The 20,293-nt window shown below is 44.3% G+C and overlaps 1 protein-coding gene and 1 long non-coding RNA gene across 3 annotated transcripts in view; both read right to left on the bottom strand.

Moving 5' to 3' along the window:
- LOC103156237 (galactose-specific lectin nattectin-like) overlaps positions 1-20,293 on the bottom strand; it is a 43,162-nt gene that overhangs the window by 3,816 nt on the left and 19,053 nt on the right. The window contains exon 6 of the mRNA XM_016664150.1: positions 7,420-7,531. Coding sequence (XP_016519636.1) covers positions 7,420-7,531 — 112 coding nt within the window. The remainder of the gene's footprint in view (positions 1-7,419; positions 7,532-20,293) is intronic.
- On the bottom strand, positions 279-2,049 carry LOC103156239 (uncharacterized). Of its 2 annotated transcripts, none has more exons than XR_001659633.1 (5): positions 1,882-2,049; positions 1,717-1,782; positions 1,531-1,549; positions 549-654; positions 279-356 (listed from the first exon to the last, which is right to left on the bottom strand). It is a non-coding gene; the product is annotated as an uncharacterized LOC103156239 (long non-coding RNA). The 2 variants fall into 2 exon arrangements; XR_001659632.1 differs by having other exon boundaries at positions 560-654; positions 1,882-2,046.

Here is a 20,293-nt window from a genome sequence, read left to right as displayed (position 1 = left end):
TGCAGTTAACTGCATCGTGTTATAACCAGGATCAACTGGAATGTCTTTGACTGAACTGACCACTTTATTAGGAACACCTGTTCAATTCAATTCAGTTCATTTATAAAATGCCAATTAACAACACATGTTGTCTCAAAGCATTTACAAAGTGCCATGAGAAATGCATATTGACATGAAAAGTGATCAACCAGACAGACTTATTAGTGTTTTTAAAAACTCACCTGTGCTGAATCATAACCTCCAATCCAAGTTTCTGTGTGTTTTCCAGTTGCTTGGTGGACAAGGTTTCTGATGAACTTGTACTCCTCTGCACTGTGGTATGAGGCCAGATGTGAATCCAATGAGAGGCAATATTTCTGAAAAAGGCAACAGTGGTTTAAACTTCCCTCTGCAGTGAGACAGTTGGTGCAGCTGAATATCGACCTTTAGAAATTATGGTTCTATTTGTTTAAATCAGTTTCTGTAACCTTGTTGTTGGTGAATTTTATTGTCTTGTATCAATAAATTTACATTTCCTTTGAAATTAGGAAATCTGCTGTGACCAGCACATCTGCTGTACCTCTGCTGCAGCCCAGGACTTTTTATAACGCACAAACACAAAACAGCGACGCTCGAACCAACTCCAGCCTGCAGGGCAGTCAAGTTTTGTGGGAGCTGGGAAATATGAAGAAAAAAGGTAAATACGTCCATCCGATAATCAGCATCATTTTATCACCGAACACAGTCCAGAGGTTCAGCTACATCAAACATTATTGTGAGGATTTGAGTTTTTCTGTGTGTTTATTTTGGGTTTCTGTGTCCGTTGAGTCTCCGTGTTGTCCTGTCTGCCCTTTGATTGTTCCAGCTGTGTCTCATTTCCCTGATTACCCTCTGTGTTTTTAAACCCACCCGTCTTCCTTGTTCTTCGTTGGGTCCTCCTCTTGTCTAACCGTCTTGCCTTGGTCAGTCAGTCAGTCAGTCAGTCAGTCAGTCAGTCAGTCAGTCAGGTCCTTTATATATCCAGTTGCTACCAGTAGAGAGCTTTAACCTTCTGCTCATCTCTGTGCTGCCTGGATTTTGGACATTGTATTTTCTGGATTTTGTCATTAAATTATCATTTATTAATTCCAATCTGGGTCCTCTGTGTCAGACTCATCACCTCTCAATCACACCACTACATAACTATTATGGTAAATATACATAAAAATTATTAGAAAATATTTTCACATGAAAAACCTCTGAAATGACATTTATTGGTTCTGATTCAGTTATTTTATTCAGACAATAATTTGCCTTCTTAGCGTTTCTAGCTGCCTTCTGTAAAAACTACTGTGACCTATCTGCCTTGCAGGATGGGATGTTTCTGTGCAATATGTACTGATTAAACAATTTATTAACTTACTTTATACAGAAATTAAGTCCTGTACATGTGCTGAAAGGACGACCAAATAAAGCAATAGTTTTCTATATTTTTAAAGAACTTCCCACTTTAAAACTGTTGTCTTCTTGGTGTTAGAAACTCAATATAACAACAATAAAAGAAGCACGCACCTCTCAGTTGACATCCAGCCTGTGGATGGAAAAACCCAAAGTTTCAGAAAAAAAATTCCCAACAAAACAAAGTTTCTTCATTGAAGTTCAACCAAATAATGGCTCAGATTGCTCCATCTGATCTGCGTCAGTCAGCCAAAGCTCACAACAGGGACGTACCAATCATTGTTTTAAGTCCTTACTTACATCAGCTCCATCCCAGAGTCCAAAGCTCAGACCAAGAACCAGAGTGAAGACGAGACCAGCAGCCATCTGTGGAAAGAGTCGTTAGGAAAGTTCATAATTAGTATCACAAATCAACTCAACCAAGACAGAAAACATCACGATGAGCAGCAGGACTTTAAATGTTACCTTGTTTTGATGATTAGTTGAAGAGTCTGTTCCAGCAGCAGTTTCTGGTCACAGGATGTCTCAGAGATGGAAACACAGACTTTATATACCTTCACTTTGTTTGTCTGAGAAGTGGACATTTTTGAGTAAGTCACTGTCTGTTCTCGTTTTGTCACTTTTTTACGTGTTCAAGTTGTTGCAGAATCTTCCAGGATTCGGCCAGGGACGTTTTCCTGGTGGCGTGAAGAGTTACGTACCACAAGAACTGCTTAGAACCGGACCAAACCGGCTGATGTTGCCACTTCTGCTTCTCTGTCCAGAACAGTGTTCTTGTATGGAATGTGCTCTCTGATAACAGACGTGGATTAAAAAAAGGACGTATCTGTGAGATGTCGCTCTGCTTTCCCTGGCTCTGTTGGATTCAGTCTTTAAACTGACNATGTCGCTCTGCTTTCCCTGGCTCTGTTGGATTCAGTCTTTAAACTGACTGCCTTCAAATAAAACACTTGAAAGATAAAGTTGCAACTTTCTCAGTTCTTGAGTAGTTTCTCTACCTGTTGGATAAGGAATTTCCACCACATTCTTGGTGTCAGAAGTGGGATCTGTCATGCCAGAAGGGCTCCGTGGCAGAGGACAAGAGCTGTCGGCCATCCTGAAGGCTGAAACCAGCTTCAGTCCACCTATGTTAAAAAGAGGCCAGGTTCTGGATCCTTCTCCAGATTTGTGTCTCAAGACAATCCTGTCACAGAGGTCTAGAGATGATTCCTTTGGATTTGATGCTGGCTGCTCTGTGTTTTGCCTTTTTTGGAAACAATTAGAAAGCTTCTGCGGTCTGAATGATTTTCCAGTGCAGGTGTAGTGATGCGACACTTCAAAGGATCCTGTGCGGCTCTTGGATACTGAAATTTCCCACACTCACTGAAGGCAGCATTGACAAAAGTATAACGGTGCAGCGCAGGATGTGAAATGTTAAACTAGTGCTACAGATCTGCAGCAGTTTCAGTCTAAGAGGAAAGACTTGAGGTCAGAGGTGATAGACTGAAGCTGAATCTTTTAAGAATAAAATCTGTTTCCATGGTAACGCCTTTCCTCAACAGGTCTCTGTATTTTTCTGCATAATTTCATGTCGATGCACTTTGTGCTGCATCAATGCTCAGAGGATTGTGGCACAGAGGTGGGACTGAAGCAGAGCAAGCTGCTGCTGCTGCTGTGGAAATAAGATAGAAACAAGTCAGAGTTTGCGCAGCAGGTTCTGGTGCCACTCAGGGGAAAAGCAAACCCGTTCTGATGACATGAACACAATCAATGCCGTGCACATCACAGTGACGCGTAGAGCGGCAGGGTCATGGATTTCAGATTTGGAGTCACTTTAACGGCAAAAAGTACAAGAGAAACAGAACAAAAGTTAGAAAAATCAAAAAGAAACAGAGACTCCTATGTTAGTTTAAATTATTAACGATACTTGAGAGGTTTCATTTGTATTAACGCTTGTTTAGGTTTGTATTAGTGTCATGATCCATGTTTTTCTGTATAGTTATTTTGGGATTTTCTGTTTAGTCCTGTTTCCCTGAGTCTCTGTGTTGTCCTCTCAGCCCTTGATTGTTCCCAGGTGTGCCTCGTTCCCTTGATTACCCCGTGTGTATTTGAGTCCACCTGTTTTCTCTGTCTGTTGTCGGGTCCTCCTCGTCTGTTCCTCATCCATTGTAGTTTTCAGTTCAGTTTCTCAGTAGAACTGTTAGTCCTGAGTTTCTCATTATTTCGTCGTTACAGTAGAACTGCTTAAGTCCTGTGTCTGTTGCTCAGCCTATTGCTACCAGTGTTGGCTTTATTTTCCGCTCACTGTGCTGCCTACTTTTTTGACTGTTCGACCTGCTACCTTCATTAAATTCATCATCATCTTCATCTGGGTTCCTGCGCTCATTCTCACCACCACCAACCACAACTCCTGACAATTAGGGCTGAAACGATTCCTCGAGTGATTCGAGTACCTCGATTATTAAAATTCCTCGAGGAAAATTTACCTGCCTCGAAGCTTCGTTAAATTATGTTTTATTATTTAGCCACTATGTTCCGGCCGGGTCATTACTTGCGTTGCACAGCGCTCTCACTTCTGCCTCTGAGTTGTTGACGAAAGCTAAGTGTTAGCAGCATAACGTCCGATTTTCAAGCTCGGCCCGTGGGGATTTTACTGATTGATAATTTTGTGTTTTCATCGTTTTTGGGGGACCAATAAACATCCTTAATATGATGGGAGCGATGCCGGGAGTTCGGCAGCCTTTCTGCTGCTGGTTCAGAGCGACGGCGGGAAGAAGCTGAGGAGGATTTATACAGGTTAGCGGATAGACTGAACACAGTGTTGATGCTTACAGTGTAAGAGCAGCTTTACGGACGAACCGCACCATTCTATGTATGCAGAGTTGCATAGAATAGTAGATATAGAAATATTACCTATTGCTATTTCTGACCATGCACTGGTCTTATTAAAATGGGACATATCAGAGTTTCTTGCAAAATTGTACAAATTATTATATACGAACACTGATACCTGTAATAATAACCAAGAGCTCACAGATTTTGAAAATAACAAAGTTGAGCCCCTTAACGGATGAGGCGGCTTTAAAGTTCAATCAACCGATTGAGGAATGGGAAATCAAGCAGGTAATTAAATCGCTTAACAACAACAAAAGTCCAGGCCCAGATGGATTTGCCAACAACTTTTATAGATCTTCTGGCTCCCTTGCTATTAAAAGCATATCATCATGCTTTAAAATCCAAAACTATGGTACCATCTTGGACAGAAGCCACAATAGTAATCCACAAAGAGGGTAAGGATCCTACAGACTGCCGGTCCTGTAGACCTAAGTCACTGTTGAACATAGATCTAGAAAAGGTATAAACAAGGAAGTACACAAAATGTCCTAGTATGCTGATGATGTATTATTGTATTTGATGGAACCTAAATCAACAATCCGCCACCTAAAAGAGCTCTTCTCACAATATGGATTTTACTCAGGCTACAATATAGAAAAAAACGGAGGCTACAGATGTAAACAGTACAATTTCAGATTCCACAAAACTACAGAGCGGATTCAAGTGGCAAAAGAACGGCATCAGATATCTGGGTATTCATATACCTCCACCTTTATGAGGCAGACTAGAGTAAACTTCTACAAGCCATTAAAAAATGATTTGCAGCGATGGGCTACACTCCCCATTTCTCTGATGGGTCGGGTTGAAAGTTTCCATATAAATGTTTTACCAAGACTACTCTATGTATTCCAGATGCTGCCTGTGGAGATTCCCAAATCTACCTTTGATAACTTAGATAAATGATATCTGGATTCATTTGGCAAAAAAACACCCTAGAATCAGACTGAAACCTCTGCAGTTATCTAAACCCAAGGGGGGGCCTTAAAGTCCCAAACTTAAAATTGTATTACTGGGCTGCACAACTTAAACCCTTATTAGTATGGCTACAGAATAGTACAGATACTCAATGTTCTCAGTGCCACTGCAAACATTACCTTTCTTAGATGCTGCTGCAAAATAAATTACAATCTGGACAAAAAACACCCTCAAAATCTGGAAGAAAATACAATCAGGTTTTATGTTATTAAAACAGATCTCACTTTTATCAAGTATAGGATTTATGAAGACTTTTTTACCAAACAAGCTAGATTCTGGGTTCAGACCCTGGTCTAATTATGGATCATCTTACGACTGGCTCAAGGTCATAACAAAACGGGAGACCATGCAGGGGTTAAAGTGCATTTAAATTAATATTTATTAACAAAAACAACAATGGATTGTGGATATCAGTATCAGTGGTGTAATGCAAATGCTTGGATGTGTTGCATGAGTGCATATGGGAGTGTTGAAGTGCAAAAAACAAAGACAAACTCAAATGTGCAAAAAGGAGGGGAGCTGAGGCCTGGCAACAAAACGCCACTAGTGTCAATCGGCAGAGTGGACGCTGAAGGCGACCCAGAAGACGGAGACAGCGAGGTTCAAGTACTCTGCGCTCCCAATCAATGAACCAGAGACACCTGCAAAGGGGAGGAGCACAAAGACAGACAAAAGCAACACCTGCAACCCAGCCTACAAGGCCCAGGGCCGTAACATCCATCAGTTAATTAAAGAGGGGATTTTCAAAACCTTTGAGCAGAAGAAAAGTGAATTTGGTCTCCCTCAGACAGACATCTGTAGATATTTACAACTCAGAACCTTTGTGACAACACATAGCAACTGCACTAAACCTCATGAACCTACACCTATAGAAAGTTTTCTAATGGACATATAAGGAGGAAAGGGAAACAATAAAGTTATTAGTAAAGTATATGATCTGCTTCTCTCTATGAATATGCATGATTCCTCAAACATAAAGCAGAATTGGGAGACTGAACTGCAGGAGTTAATAGCAGGGGAATCATGGGAAGAAATATGTACTGAAGCACAATTGGCCACAAATTCTAATACTGACTGATGCTCTGTTAAGAAAGTGATGTACTATAAAAAAAACTGTGCTACATAGACTAATTTGAATCAAATCATGATTATTATATCTAAAGAAAAAAGCCCTACCGATTAAGTTATATATTGATTAAACCACGAGTCTAAATCTAACCTAAACGGAGGTCTACTAAAAACTAGCATGATTAAACTAATATCTCCAACATTAGAAAGTTGATTCTCTGTCTGCTGAAAAATGTCAGTATTCATGTGTGATTTGGATCATCGTCCTGCGGTGAGACCTAATAACGACCCATCTGCAGTATTCTGGTCGGGGTCAACAGATTTTTAACTAAAGATGCTCTGGTGTTTCAGAGGTTTATGATCACAAACATTCTTACCAGGTTTCATTAGGTGTCCAGTATTTGTGACACTAGTGAATTTGTTCAAACCAGGTGGTTCAGAGTTTGTGAAAACTGTTCATATTTCATAGATTTTTATTACCTTACTGATGCACTGATATCCTGATGATTTTCAGCATGAAGTTATAGCTGAGATTTAGAACTATTAGTTTATAAGCTGCTGCTTATAATGTTGACATATTTTAAATAAAAGAATAAAAATCAATCAGATTTCAGAGAAATAAACGTTTATTAAAGTGATCAAATGAAGTGAAATCAGGTTCTTCCAGCAGTGATGTCATCGAGGCTTAACATCCAGGTGGAAGTGACATCACCAGCAGGAAACCCATATGGGCATTTAAAAGGCATGAGAAGGTTTGACGGGTCTGGCACAGATGAAGTAGAACTTCATGCTACAGATATTATCATTCACATGATCTCGTCCTGTAAAGAGACAAAGAGACAAATCCTGACTGCAAACCTTTGACATGATTGGATCAGTTACAGAAAGCATGCAGGGCAGATGAAGTGTCTTGCACAACATGCACAACAGACATGAATGGAGTGGGGGTTCGAACCAGGAACCAGGAACCCAAAGATTACAGGACAAACTCCTTCCTACTAAGCCACCAGATACAAAGATATTATAAAAACATGCATTTAAACTAAATTATAAAATTACAAGTTGTGATTTCCCAGTAATAAATACCTTCAAAGTTGATGTCCATGCAGTCTTCGTTTCCCCTGCCGTTGTTTGGCTCACCGGGGCCCCAGTGATGAAACAAAAACTTGGAACCGTCACTCCACAACCAGAAGCCTTCCTGAAAGAACATCTTAGTTTTAAGCTCCTTTGCAAACAAATCACACAGAACCAACCTAGACTTCAGTCACTCATTGTAGAAAATGTGAACTGTGTTTGGATCATTTCTATTTAAAACCCTCAGCTGGTCAGAGCAGCACAGGTTCTGGTTCTGTTGGAGGTCTCCTCTCATTCCTCTCCACTGTNTTAGAACCGGACCAAACCGGCTGATGTTGCCACTTCTGCTTCTCTGTCCAGAACAGTGTTCTTGTATGGAATGTGCTCTCTGATAACAGACGTGGATTAAAAAAAGGACGTATCTGTGAGATGTCGCTCTGCTTTCCCTGGCTCTGTTGGATTCAGTCTTTAAACTGACTGCCTTCAAATAAAACACTTGAAAGATAAAGTTGCAACTTTCTCAGTTCTTGAGTAGTTTCCCTACCTGTTGGATAAGGAATTTCCACCACATTCTTGGTGTCAGAAGTGGGATCTGTCATGCCAGAAGGGCTCCGTGGCAGAGGACAAGAGCTGTCGGCCATCCTGAAGGCTGAAACCAGCTTCAGTCCACCTATGTTAAAAAGAGGCCAGGTTCTGGATCCTTCTCCAGATTTGTGTCTCAAGACAATCCTGTCACAGAGGTCTAGAGATGATTCCTTTGGATTTGATGCTGGCTGCTCTGTGTTTTGCCTTTTTTGGAAACAATTAGAAAGCTTCTGCGGTCTGAATGATCTTCCAGTGCAGGGGTAGTGATGCGACACTTCAAAGGATCCTGTGCGGCTCCTGGATACTGAAATTTCCCACACTCACTGAAGGCAGCATTGACAAAAGTATAACGGTGCAGCGCAGGATGTGAAATGTTAAGCTAGTGCTACAGATCTGCAGCAGTTTCAGTCTAAGAGGAAAGACTTGAGGTCAGAGGTGATAGACTGAAGCTGAATCTTTTAAGAATAAAATCTGTTTCCATGGTAACGCCTTTCGTCAACAGGTCTCTGTATTTTTTTGCATAATTTCATGTCGATGCACTTTGCGCTGCATCAATGCTCAGAGGATTGTGGCACAGAGGTGGGACTGAAGCAGAGCAAGCTGCTGCTGCTGCTGTGCAAATAAGATAGAAACAAGTCAGAGTTTGCGCAGCAGGTTCTGGTGCCACTCAGGGGAAAAGCAAACCCGTTCTGATGACATGAACACAATCAATGCCGTGCACATCACAGTGACGCATAGAGCGGCAGGGTCATGGATTTCAGATTTGGAGTCACTTTAACGGCAAAAAGTACAAGAGAAACAGAACGAAAGTGAGAAAAATCATAAAAAAACAGAGACTCCTGTTAGTTTAAATTATTAACGATACTTGAGAGGTTTCATTTGTATTAACGCTTGTTTAGGTTTGTATTAAATGCCAAGACTAATGAGCAGTGGTGTGTCCAGGAAGTTTTTAAAAAGGTGTTACATCCCCACGACAGTCTTGGGAGTTTGAGGGGGAGTGTAATAAATAACCAGGGAATGAAGAGGCAAAACCAGGAGAGCATAGTTAGTTTTATTTTAGGGGGTGGGGTTAGGCCCATGACCCCTAACCTGGCCACCCGGCAGCATTTTGGGCCCACTTTGAAAAATCCTAGCAGGCGAACCGAACCTCGTGGGACCGCGGGACCCGGGGCACCTGAAAGAGCCCAGCCCGGAGTACTCCGTTCCAACGAGACCCAATTTTTGGCGAGCGTGGCCGCCCGAAAATCGCAAAGTCGCTCAAAAACACTTAACTTTTTCCGAATGCTGCCGTACGGCGGCTTTTGCGGCATGTTCCAGCACCCGACACCAGGTGGCGCAGGACGTTTGGGTGCATTGCTCCCTGCTGCACGGTGGCTAATGATCCCAAAAGGCTGGGATGCTGCCAGGTGTCCCCCGCTGCCATCGGGCAGCACCACCTCCTGCTTCTAAGTGTCTCCCGGTTCCCCCCACCCTCATAAGCCCTCGTAAGCGCTGCCAGTCTTTATCTCTGTTCGCAAAGTGGTCCAGTAGCCGCACTCCCACCCGGGAGGCCCGGGTTCGCGGCCTGCTTGCGCAGAGAACCCATTATGTACACAATCTTGGAAAAGCACTTCATCATGTTTTGCCTCTGTGGCTTAGAAGCCAAACGCGCCAGGAGCCGAGGCAACCCTCATGGCTCCTATAGTTTAGTGGTTTAGCTGCCCGCTCTCCACCCCAGAGACCTGGGTTTGCTTCCCGCTGGCTGCAGAAAGCCTTTTCTATCTTTTTGGCTGACATAAAGGCTCATTCACTCATGATCCCCTATGGCCACCACCCTATTTCTATTAGTCTACAGAAAGACTATGTCTGGGGACTTTGTTGAGATGGCATAAGTCCCCGTTCCACCAAATGGCTGGACTGTTCCAGCAAATGGCTGGAACCTGCCCGGGATTCGGACATCCTCAGCCCCGCTACAAGTTGTCAAAAATACCCCTGCCCGGTTCTCCGGAACCGGAGGCCGGTCCCCGGACCTCCGCTGGGCCGCACCTGGTCCTGGAGGTCCAGGGGGGAGATATGGAGCTTCTTTACCCGGGATCAGAGCACCAGAACCCGGGCAGAGGCTCAGACATTCGGTGGGACCCGTGGACGTCTCCTTGTGGCTGGGGACTTTGAAATGGCACAAGTCCCGTTCCACCAAATGGCTGGACTGTTCCAGCATATGGCTGGAACTCCTACCGGGGACGGGGCACCGGCCCGGACATTCGGCGGAGCCCCTGGAAGTCTCCTGATGTCTCGTGCCCCTGGTAAGGCAGCCATTTGGCAGCAGCACCCCATGATTCTGTATGTCCGGACCTGGATTCTCCCCGATGTCTACATTACTTGCTATGAGGTCATAAGCACTATGAGCAAAGGTTACCCGTATGGCTCAAGTAGTCTTGTGGTTAATCCTCTGTGGTGCCCCCCCTCTCCCCCCCAGCGACCAGGGTACGATTCCCACAAGCTGCTTAAGCCTTTTCTATCGTTTTGGCTGACAAAGGACATAAGAAGGCACTTCGGACATAGGGAAGCCTCTAGACATCCGGACATCCTTTTCAATGGGGCCTTTGCCGTTGGGGACATCCGTCTTCTCGAGGGTTTAAGGGGGATTCCTGTGCTCCGTTCAGAATGCCGCCGTTCAGAATTCCCCGTCCGGCGCGCCCCGGGGAATAAACGAAACCGGCCGGAACCTTCTCCAAAGCCCGCCTGGCTCGGGAGGCCCTGCACCATAAAGGCTCGATCGCTTGTGATCCCCAATGGCCACGAGCCTACTTCTATTATAGCTTAAGTATGGCTGGGGACTTTGTTGAGATGACACAGGTCCCTGTTGCACCAAATGGCTGAACCGTTCCTGCAAATGGCTGAAACCCCTCCCCGGGACGGGGCACTGAACCCGAGAAGAGGCTCAGACATTGGGTGGGACCCCTGGAAGTCTCCTTATGTCTGTGCCCCTGGTAAGGCAGCCATTTGGAAGGAGCACCCCATGCTTCCCCTACGTCCGTACCTGGATGCTCCTAGATGTCTACATTACTTGCTATGAGGTCATAAGCCCTGTGAACAAAAATAACCCACATGGCTTCAGCAGTCAACCGGTTAAAGGTGCCGCAACCTTGTAAAATGGAAGCTCTGGGTCTGGTTCGATTCCCAGTTGGGGTAGCCCTCTGACTACTCCGCTAAACTACAGGATGCAAATGTGTGGTCGTGTACCGTAATGAGTTCTTTCGCTTCAGCCGGTAGCGGACACAGTTGACCCGTAACTGGTCGAACGTTGCATCGTCGTCGTATGTCGCAAGATAACTCAAGCCGCTTTTTAACAAATCCGAATGTTGTTATTGTTGGTTCTTCCAGACTGACAAGCAGGTCTGGAAATCTATTTATATGTCCGGGGACTTTGAGAAGGAACCGGTCTCCGTTCCACCAAATGGCTGGACCGTTCCAGCAAATGGCTGGACCCTCCCCGGGATTCGGACATCCTCAACCCCGCAACAAGTTGTCAAACCCGGGCAGAGGCTCAGACATTCGGTGGGACCCCTGAAAGTCTCCTTATGTCTCGTGCCCCTGGTAAGGCAGCCATTTGGCAGCAGCACTCATGATTTCATATGTCGAGGGGCCTTACACCCGAGCCCCAGCACAACGCGGCTCAACAGGTCGAGGCCATTTGGCAGCACCACCCCATGCTTCCGTATGTCCGGGTCCGGTTCTATGGAACCAGGACCGCTCAAGGAGGTTCCGTACCCGGGGTGCCGTTACCGGGACCCCGCCCAACCTCTGGTCTGAATCCCGCGGCTCTGGGACCTCGGGGAACCGAAAACCCAACCCCACCGGCCTGAACGCCACCCGCCCCGGACCTGCGCTCCAAAAGATTTTTTCGGACCCCATCACACTCGCAGACATAGGGCAGCACCACCCCATGATGCCTAATGGCGACCCGGTTCCGGAGAACCGGGTCGCTCGAGGCGCTACCGGACCGGGAGAACCGGGTCGCTCGAGGCGCTACCGGACCGCGGGCTTTCGTTACCGGGATCCCGCCCGACCTCCGCTCCGAACCCCGCATCTGTGGGACCTCCGGGGACAGAAATCCTGACCCTACCCTCATTCGGGGTTCCCGAAAGTTCTCGCTACGCTTTTTCTTCGGAGTACCGCTTCCCGCTCCGGTCCCGGGCGGTCGGGCGACGGGACCCCCGTTTGCGACCCTCCGACCAGCGGGAGCCCACCCGTGACCTCTGGCGCTTGACCTTTCTGCCTGCAGACACGTGACATCCGGCAGCATCCCCTTCGGCTCCCTTGTGGCAGGCCTATAGCTCCTTAACAAAAGGGTTCCGTATGGCAAACGCGCTCCCCCTTTCTTCCCGGGACCCTCCCCCACCGGCCCAGACGCCGCCCGCCGTACACCTGAGCTCCAAAACATTTTTTTGGCCACCGTAACACTTGCAGACATAGGGCAGCACCACCCCATGATGACTTATGGCTGCAACCACCCACCCCACAGGGTGACGGATCGACCCCCGAACCCGTCCTTCTTCAAATAACCAAACGTCACCATATGGCTAAAGCTCTCCCACGTGGCTCCAAACCCCCCCCCCATCTCATCCCTCACGCCATATGGCCGGAATGAGCCCGAACGGCCAGACCCCCAAACTCAGAGAAATCCTCTGCAGAAAGGAAAACCCGGACCCTTCCAAAAGCAATACAAGAGCTCCCCCAAGTGTGTCTGGGACGACACTACGCATCCGCCCGAATGGCTAAAACTGATCCCTTATTCCCCATTCAAATGCCGCCTGATGGCCATGTTTGCAATCCATGACCCTAAGGATCATTTTCCACCATGGCGCATGACCCCATACTAATTCTCAGACATATGGGACCTCGGGACTAACCCCACCCCTATCCCTATGCCAGGAAGAATCTTGAAGGTGGCAGGGAAAAACCTAAAGAAAAAATTAGGGTAAATAACAAAATCCAGGCTAATAAGAGACAATTCTTCAGCAAACTAACTTGGGAGAAACCATGAACCTGGTATCTTCATAAACAAGGCCCCAATCATCTACAAGCCTGGAAAAAAACAAGTGCACACACTTCCACAAACCACCACAAAGCTGCAGCACACATGCTGTCCAGTTGGCCCTGAGATCAGCGTCCCACCTAGCGTTGTACTCTGCTCATCAAGAGGCAGAGTGGAACCAGCTATGCCTGCTTCAGCTGCATGAGCTACGCAGCTACTTGAAATGGGGGAACATGCATGCAGTCACCGCTGCATGTAACAAGAGGGCTAAAAGGGGGACAGTGATAAACTTGGGATGTTACAAAATGATGTTTAAAGTACAGTGTAAAACATGCAAATGGTAGAAGTCATCACAACACCCTCAAATAGAGCTGAGCCATGTGAGAACATCATCCTGCATGTTTCAAAAATGTCCTGCGTGAGACGCCACATCCACATCCGCCAGTTTAGCAGACAGAGCTCAAAGGTTTTATGTATGTCTGTGAATGACTTTTCATTGACACATGTGTAAGAGTTGCTTCAAGTAGCTATAACAGAGTACAAACCAAACAAAACAGTGTCAGGTGTCCCTCTAAAGCAGGGGTGTCCAATGTCGGGCCCGGCATCCTGCATGTTTTAATTCTCTCCCTGGTTTTACACGCCTGCATCAAATGATGGCTTGTTAGAGGCCTAAGGAAAACACTGACTTGCTGAGATTGTTACACCACTAGGGAGAGAACTAAAACATGCCGGACGCTGGCCCTCAAGGACCCATTTGGACACCCCTGCTCTAAAGCTTTAGGGACTAAGAAGAAAACTGTTTCAGCAGGTAATGTGTTGTAAAACTAATCCTGAAACTGTTGTGATCATCACTCTTTACGGTGATGATGAACTTTATTTGGCTCTTAATGCTGAACTGGTTCACCACTCCTGTTCCAGTAAGTATAAGCCTAGTTGTATTTATTTTGTGAATTTTCTTTTTGTTCATATACAAGTCTTTTAATACTATTGTGATAACAAATTATCACTGTCTTCAAACTATCTCAGCCTTATTGCAAAACTGGACCTGTGTCCTTTACTGTTATTTCCTGGGTGGTAATCCCAGGTGGCGTTGTTGGCAACAAATAAAATTAATTGCATAGTCAAACCACTGAATGCCACATATGCATCAAAACAGTAAAAACATAATTATGTCATTAAGCGGTGACGCTAAATGTAACCACAGGGCAGAAAAGAACCTAAACACAGCGTAAGAAATATGTTAAATATGAAAAAACAAAGTGCAGCAAATAGAGGTTGCTCCCGCCGTCTTTTATCCAACGCATTTTCTTTTTGCTACGTCTTTTATCGCTTAAAATGAGCCCACGAACTATCACTATTGCTTCTGCATCGTCATCTGTGCTTGGTTATTCTAAAACCACATGTGGTAAGTAAGAGTTTTATGGGATTATCCTCTGGAATCGGGATGGTCGTGAGTGGAATCGGTTCGTGTTGCTCCTGCTGTGTGGCTGAACACAAACTGATCCAACCTGTTGTACTTTTATCAGCTCTGTGGTCACAGAGGTTTGGAGAATCGGCCGACAATTGGTGCCGCTGTGAACCACACTTAAGACTCACAAGCTCTACTCATCTCTCGACCACTGCCCAAATGCTCTCTGACTCTGGTCGCTATGGTAACATTTACATATCCCTTCAAAATAAGATACAGATGCGCCACAAAAATGAACATTTTACTTTCGTGAAAATTTTGACTCACAATAATGACAAATTAACGGGAGCCCTGAGCTTGTTTCTCTGCAATGAGACGGTCCCATCTGGGAGTGATGGAGACAATGACACCCAAAGTGTTGCTTATATCCACAGCCTGTTTGGTCTGAACGTGGCGAAGCAGTTTGAAGCTTCATTGCCTCATTAGCAGCCGGTCGCCGCATGTTACGCAGAGCGGCTTAATGTTTGACTCACCTACCGGTCCGGGATAAATCTATCCTCCTGTCTCTTCTCTGGGCCTTTTCCCCTTTGCAAAGAAACTTTCCAAAGACATCTGATCTGTTTCTTACTCATTTTGTTGCTTGTGGGCTCAGTGTTGGCGCGCAAGTAACAGAGAATCCGGTTAAAGGATTATCAAAATAAAAGATCCTCCAGACTCAGATAATACATAAAACGGAAATATTTCATTATTTCTTGTGCGGCCCGGTACCAATTGGTCCACGGACCGGTACCGGTCCGCGGCCTTTGGCTTAGGAAGGACTGGGATAAATGGTGTCAGGAACATGTTGGGTATCACTACCATGTTGACTTACATTGACTTACTACATTACCAAACATGAGCGCCATGTTTGGTAGGTTATTATTACTTAACGTGTGTATTATGTTAGATTAGATATTCAGGAAAGTGGCAGTGGTAGAATAGTGAAGCTGCTGAAGAAAGCTAAAGAGCCTAAGGAAGTTAAGTTGAGGTTGTCAATTAGTTTACTGAAACATGTTACCATTTCAATAACATATTTAGTTTGTTTACTTTTTAAGCAAACTAATTTTTACTATGAATAGAGCAGGTCAGGGAAGACATAGGAGAGCCAGCTGGAGCATCAGAGTGTTAAGATATAAAAAAATATGTTAATCATAATGGAATCAAAAAGAACAGGTGAGGACTGACAGTGTTGTGGTCAAGACCACCTAATCCGAGACCAAAACAAGACCAAGACCAGAGTGTATCGAGACCGAGACAAGACCAAGACTTTTAGGGTCTGAGATCAAGTCAAGACCAAGACCAAGGGAAGTCGAAAATGAGTCAAGACCAAGACCAGCGGCCTTGGTATTACATGACACGATAAAATGTAAAATGTGATCAAAATTGCTTCTCAAATTGATCTGAAAGATCCATATTCCCATAAAAACACCTAGATATTAGATACTTAATACATTTTACCAATATTAAAAATTCCATCTCTGCTACAATCCGCGGTGGTCTCATGCCATCCCTAAAAAGATAACGCCCTGGGCGTTTGCCCATATTGCTCGTGTCAGAAACCACCACTCTCTGCACCATTAAACATAGCAATTGAGGCAATGCCCAGATGGTAAATAACGCTCAACTATGAACACTGACCAAGGAGCAACAAGCAAGAAGTAACCAAGCACAAGATGCTTATTGTGACTGTTCTCTCCCTCTCTCCTGCTACATGAACCCAGGCAGTCTGACACCATGGCAGACATTACAGCTGCCACTTTGAACGAAAACAATCAAAGAGCAATGTGCATGCTCTGCGTGCTCTTTCGTTCTTGTGTTTTAGTCAATTGTTAATGTGAAAAAATATCAACGTACATAATTAAAAATAATGATAGCTTCTGCAGTGTACGCAGAGCATTACAAGAACAAAGAACGGGTGTTCTGTAAGGTCAGATTGTCATACGCTTAGCACAAACTCACGGCTATATTTGTCAGACACGTCATTACCATAAGATTTAATTTAATCAGCAACATAGAATCATGATGTAGATCGTCATACACTATATTAACAGTTGTATGGCATCCTGACTTAGCGGTTAAGTAGGTTAATGAGTTTTACACAGGCGTGTGTTGTAGCTGACTCCAGCTGCAGCCATACAGCTGGAGTCAGATTCAATACACTTTGAATCCACAGCGCATGTATATCTATATAGTTATCATTGTAAACAATTTAATGACTTATTTTTGTCATAACTTGTTGCATATGGTGAACTGACAACTCCTCTGATGGTCGGACTTAATGCACATGCGCAGGCATGGTACTCACTGCATGAATGCTATTCTGGCAGTGTATGGTGGTAATCTGATAAAACAACGGCTCTCAGTGACACTCCAGTCCTATCTTCTAAGTAAAGAGTCGTTCAGAAAAATCAAACTGTTTCTGAATGTCACATCACTATATTGCAGACTTTTGGACACATATGGACACATATGTGACAAGTCAGTCAACATCTCCGCAGCGAATGACTTTTTTTTTTCCATCACAAATGCTTATGTGTCTCTATACAGCTAGCTTTGCTAACATCATGTCATCGGAGCTTACCTTTCTTTGAGCTACTTTTCTAAGTGACTAAAAAAGTTAGACGTAGTCCCCACCGTCTGAAAGCGAAGTGCTGCTGAGTTAGCTGTAGCCATCGGATTTCTTATGATTTATGCAGCGATATTCTATTACTGACGGTTAGACAGACATCTTCTGCTGCTGAGAGGAAACCACTGCGCATGTCTGAGAGCCGCGTGCGAGTGAAAGGTGGGGAGGGGGGAGTAACAGAAACACGAAATTGGTTGGATTTTAATTGGTGCGTTTTGCATCCACCGAAAACAACGATGTTAATAAATAAACTGGACAGTATGCTGCACGTTTAGTGATATTTTCACAGTTGCGGTCTCGACTGGTCTTGAAATAAAATGCCGAATTTTCAGTGTTTGAGACCGGGACCATCAATAAATGGTCTCGAGACCAAGACCGATCTCGAGCACTACAACACTGAGGACTGATGTCAGGTAGATTTTTTCCCCCACACTATTTATAAGGGTAATGATAAGGAGAGATGAAGAGAGCTTGAGGAGAGGTTTTAAAATAATTATTTTTGCTAGGTTATGCAATGAATAGTGTTGAGATGTATAATAAATACATCTGCAAATCAGTTGTTAAAATTCTTATTCAGAGTGATAAAAACATACTTTTATCTGTAGCTAGTTCTCATTCTGATCCGGTACATTACTGTAGCGTCTGTAAATACATGAATCCATGCAGGAACATCAGGATGCAGACAGGGAGGCAGAGACAGAAACATAACAGTAAATATTTTTAATTTAATGTTTGTGGCTGAAAATGACAGGAAAAAAAAACATTTAGGCTTTTTTGCCTCAGTCTGTTTTTCAACCTTTTCAGCGCCACGGCTCATGTTTGGTAAGTTACTGAATGCAGGGCTGCTAACCAGTGAGGAGCTAAGGTGTCTGTTAGATGTGAAAAGTATATTTTTATTTATTTTTGTGGGGCAAACAGTTGCACTGATGTAGAGTTCAAGAACAAAACTTGGTTTTTAGATTTTAATTACTGTATTGAGTTTCAAGCTGCTGAGTCCTATTTTACTGTTTTTTACTTTAGAAAAACGCAGAACCAGTTCAATTGCCAGTCAACATATCCATCCATCCATCCATTTTCTTCCTCTTATCTGGGGTCGGGTCAGCAGCCTAAGTAAGGACTTCCCTCCCCAGCCACTTCTTCCAGCTCCTCCAGGAACCCCAAGCCGTTCCCAGGCCAGCTGAGAAACATCGTCCCTCCAGTGTGACCTGGGTCTTCCTCCTCCCGGTGGGACATGAACTCCTCACCAGGGAGGCGTCCAGGAGGCATCCTGACCAGATGGCCGAGCCTCAACTGGCTCCTCTCGATGTGGAGGAGCAGCAGCTCTACTCTGAGTCCCTCCTGGATGACTGAGCTTTTCACCCCATCTCTAAGGGAGAGCCCAGCCACCCTGTGGAGGGAACCCAGTTTGATCAATAAAATTTGATCAATTTTATTGATTTTGACCAATAAAATTCATCAAAATCTTGTGTGTGCTACCAGAGTATTTATCTTGTTAGTTGTGAGGCAAATGATGAAGTGAGTGTTCAGTCCTGGAATGACAGTTGTTGGGTTTATTGTTCAAATAAACTCTGAAAAAGATCACAAAGACACAAAAACTCTTTGTGAAGCGCGTCAGACTCAGGTGTGTCAAAGTTGAGACACATCTAAAAGGTGCAGGAGACCGGCCCTCCAGGCCTGGAGCTGCCCACCCCTGGTTTAGATTATCCTGACTGATCATCCTGGATCTCTGAGCAGAACTTGAAGAGCTGTGTGGTACCGGTACCGGTAAAGCTGCAGCCATCCTGCAGTGGAGCCACCCGCTTTGTGAAAGCGCCTTTATGGACAGAAAGCATCTCTACTCTGTAAATGTAGCTTCTACTGCTGATTCCTGTCTGTGGCATAAACGTCCACATTCAGAGCCTCCTTGGTCTTAAAATCCCAGCTGAACGCTCTGCTCCTGCAGCCATCTGCACTTGATCTTTATTTTTTATTTAGATTTCTTTTCTTTAAAATGTATTAGTTTTATTTGTGTGAGGTGACCATAAATGCCCTGAAAGCACCTTTTAAATAAAATATGTAATTATTATAAATACTTGTACTTCTACAAAAAAGGCTGTTGCCATGGTTACTGCTTCACGTGGCAACAGAATTCCTGGTATTTATACAAATTTACATTAATATGTATTTATGGAGGCGACAGGCAGCTGCTCTGTTTCCTGTAAATTAGGATTCATAAAGGAAAGGAGCGCAGCCACTTGTGTGCGCACGGCTTCACACATCTGGATTTTTTTGTGCGCTGCACTTTTCTAAGTTTGTCAGTACGCCAAGTTTTAGTGTGAAAACTGCGCACTCCTTTATGCATGAGGCCCCTGACGATTTTCAGCATGAAGTTATAGCTGACATTTAGAACTATTACCAATTAGTTTAGAAGCTGCTGCTTAATTGAAATCTTGACATATTTTTAATCCTATAATTAAATCAATCAGATTTCAGAGAAAGAAAACATTTATTTAAGTGATCAAATGAAGTGAAATCAGGTTCTTCCAGCAGTGATGTCATAGACGCTTAGCATCCAGGTGGAAATGACATCACCAGCAGGAAACCCATGTGGGCAATTCAGGTTTTTAGGCATAAGAAGGTTACAGAGGTCTGGCACAGATGAAGGGCAGCTTCAGGCTACAGACATTATCATTCACATAATCTCGTCCTGTAAAGAGACAAAAAGACAAATCCTGACTGAAGGTCTTTGACAAAGACTTTGACATGATTTGATCAGTTACAGAAATCACTGATCAGAAATCAGCATCTCTTGTGTCCTTGGGCAGGACACAACAGACATGAATGGAGTGGGGGTTTGAACCAGGAACCCAAAGATTACAGGACAAACTCCTTCCTACTAAGCCACCAGATACAAAGATATTATAAAACCATACAATTAAGCTAAATTATTAATTACAAATTGTGTATCTCCAGTAATAAATACCAAATAAGTTGATGTCCATGCAGTCTTCGATTCCACCACTATTGTTTGGCTCACCGGGGCCCCACTGATGAAACACAAACTTGGAACCATCACTCCAAAACCAGAAGCCTTCCTGAAAGAACATCTTAGTTTTAAGCTCCTTTACAAACAAATCACACAGAACCAACCTAGACTTCAGTCACTCATTGTAGAAAATGTGAACTGTGTTTGGATCATTTCTATTTAAAACCCTCAGCTGGTCAGAGCAGC

Source organism: Poecilia formosa, unplaced genomic scaffold (assembly GCF_000485575.1).
Source record: "Poecilia formosa unplaced genomic scaffold, Poecilia_formosa-5.1.2 Scaffold471, whole genome shotgun sequence".
Classification (NCBI taxonomy): domain Eukaryota; kingdom Metazoa; phylum Chordata; class Actinopteri; order Cyprinodontiformes; family Poeciliidae; genus Poecilia; species Poecilia formosa.
Note: the sequence above shows the minus strand (reverse complement) of the source record. Positions and strands in the feature narration are given on the sequence as shown.